Source organism: Microtus oregoni, unplaced genomic scaffold (assembly GCF_018167655.1).
Source record: "Microtus oregoni isolate MIOR12 unplaced genomic scaffold, Mior012 000005F_ref0000423, whole genome shotgun sequence".
NCBI classification, from domain to species: domain Eukaryota; kingdom Metazoa; phylum Chordata; class Mammalia; order Rodentia; family Cricetidae; genus Microtus; species Microtus oregoni.
The window spans coordinates 58,668,049-58,670,444 of NW_024543064.1; the positions used below are offsets into that span (position 1 = coordinate 58,668,049).

General features: G+C 43.7%; 1 protein-coding gene across 1 annotated transcript; it reads right to left on the reverse strand.

The window, feature by feature from the left end:
* Nucleotides 1-1,528: 1,528 nt before the first annotated feature.
* On the reverse strand, nucleotides 1,529-2,068 carry LOC121448127 (interferon alpha-1-like). The gene has a single exon (XM_041651875.1). It carries the CDS (start codon nucleotides 2,066-2,068, stop codon nucleotides 1,529-1,531), a length of 540 nt encoding a protein of 179 aa, XP_041507809.1.
* Nucleotides 2,069-2,396: the final 328 nt, after the last annotated feature.

A 2,396-nucleotide genomic window follows, 5' to 3' on the forward strand; every position in this document is an offset into this window, starting at 1 on the left:
GGCCACTCCTCATTCAAACACATGAGTCTACGGGGCCATTCCTATCTAAACCACCACTCAATCCAAATAAAAACAGAAATTTTATTTCTCTCAGAAGTTACCAAATTTTATTTCTCCCATGAAGATACCAAAGACTAAAAGGAGTGTTGTTTTGATACTGTCACCATACCTGATTTCAGATTACAGCTATATGTCTAAGAGAGTGTTACTGCGGGATTACTACTCCTACCACAGGAGCCTCCTACAGCAGATGGCAATGAACGCAGAAACCAACAAGTGGTCATGGAGCAGAAAATAAAGGGCTGACTTCCAGGCCCCGAGGACCATTGCAGAAAAGGGAGCAGAAGGATTGCAAGATCCAGAGGCCATGCATGACGACAGCAAAGCAGTGCTCTTGGACCAGCACGGGAGCTGCACAGATGAACTGAGAGTGGCTGAGACTGAATGAACAAGACCAAGCCAGACAGCATCCCAGCTTGGAACACACAGGAAATCCCACTTGTGGCTGAGGAACCATGGCAACTGGCGGCTGCTGAGAGAGAGAGATTCATTGTCCTCAGGGGTGGGGCCTCGAAGGTTCCAGGAGATGCCCGTGCACAACTGGAAGCACTAAGACAGGGTAGAAGGATGAAAAGTAGGAGGAGGAGAAAGAGGAGAAAAACCCATGAAATGGAAAGGGAGGATTAATTTCAGAGGCATTTCACTTCCGTGGTGGGATTTATTGCAGGCATATTTTTGAGACTATTATGAATGGAGTTGATTTACTGACTTCTTCTTGGTATGTTTGCTGTGGTATTCAGGCAGGTTGATGATTTTTCTGTGATCTACTTTATATCACTGCGCATGATCTCACTCTTATTTAGAACCCAAAACTGCCAAACTCACAGAAGTTGAGAGTGGATGAAAGGCCCCAGAGGTCAGGGAGGTCAGAGGGAGGATTACTCTGGTGAACACGACATCAAAGAGGACCAAGTCACAATGTCACAGGAACAGATTCTGGACAGCATGCTGACTGTCCCCACAGAGAATACTACATCCTGGAGAGAATTAGAGGGACAGATGCAGGGTTTGTCTAAGCACTATGCCATTGCACACATGTATCCTGCTCAATTTTTTGACATTTTGTTCATTTGTATAATTTGTATGGTGTAGAGTACCCACTTAAAAATACTGGGAAAATTGGAAAATTACAGAATTAACAAAGTAAAAAAGTTCCATACAGCAAAATTTAATAGAAAACAAAATAATTTAATTGCACAAGATGGTTTTCTACATTAAAGAAAATATAAAACTTGAAGATTGAATTTAAATAACTTAAATTATATAAATAGTAAAATGAGTAAATAAATACATATACAGATACACCAAAGAGGATGAAGGAACAAATGCTTTCATATATAGACCCAAATTGTCTCTGTTCTGCTGAAACATCTAGGCAGGTTGATTGAATTCATGCCAAAATGAGCAAGAGTTTTTAGTGGAGAATTTAGTGAGGTCCAGCGTCCAATCCCAGGAGACTCCTCAGGGTTTACTCCTTCTCCTTGTTCAATCCTTTTAGCAAGCTGGCTGAGAAAGACCAGGCTCTCCTGACTTCATCTCTGACCACCATCCAAGCACAGGGGCTGTGTTTCTTCTCTCTCAGGTAGGCAGTGATCCTCTCGAAATATTTCTTCACAGGGTATTCTCCCACATGCTGCTCCAGACAGGACTGCAGGTCATCAAGCTGCTGGTAGAGGATATTACAGAATTTCTCTCGGAGGGTTGTCTTCCATGCAGCAGATGACTCATCTGAGCGGAAGAGATTCCAGCTCTGGTGGATCACGTCATACAGTATCTGGATCAGTTGAGGCTTCGGGATCTGCTGGGCATCCATCTCCTCCAGGGGACATAGAAAGTCCTTTCTTTCCTTCAAACAGAGAAGACGGGAGGATTGCTTCTTTGGTACCAGGTAGTTCAAGAGAGTCTTGTTCATGAAGTTGCCAGTCTGAGGCAGGTCACATCCCAGAGAGCAGGTTGACCAGTAGCTCATCAGCACCAGGATCATCAGGAAGTCACAGGGTCTGGCCATTGTGGATGTTGCAGGTGCTGCTGGTCCTGTGGGCTGTGTGGTTCTGAACCTTCCCCTCTAGGTTCTATGAAGACCATCATTCCTGCAGGACTTATATAGGTGAAAAATTAGTTTTCATTTTCTGAATGCCCGCCCCTTACTTCCGAATTGCCTTTTCACTTTCTTGAGCTCATCCTCTGCTTGTGTCTAGACACTTTTTTCTAAACCATTTTGGTTTTCATCTTTGTTTCCTCTTTCACCGCTGCCCTCAGAAAGCTGTTGCTTTCAGCACTTTTCTGTTTCTCAATGCATTGTCATTAACCGTTACACCACAGAAGATCATTCCTTG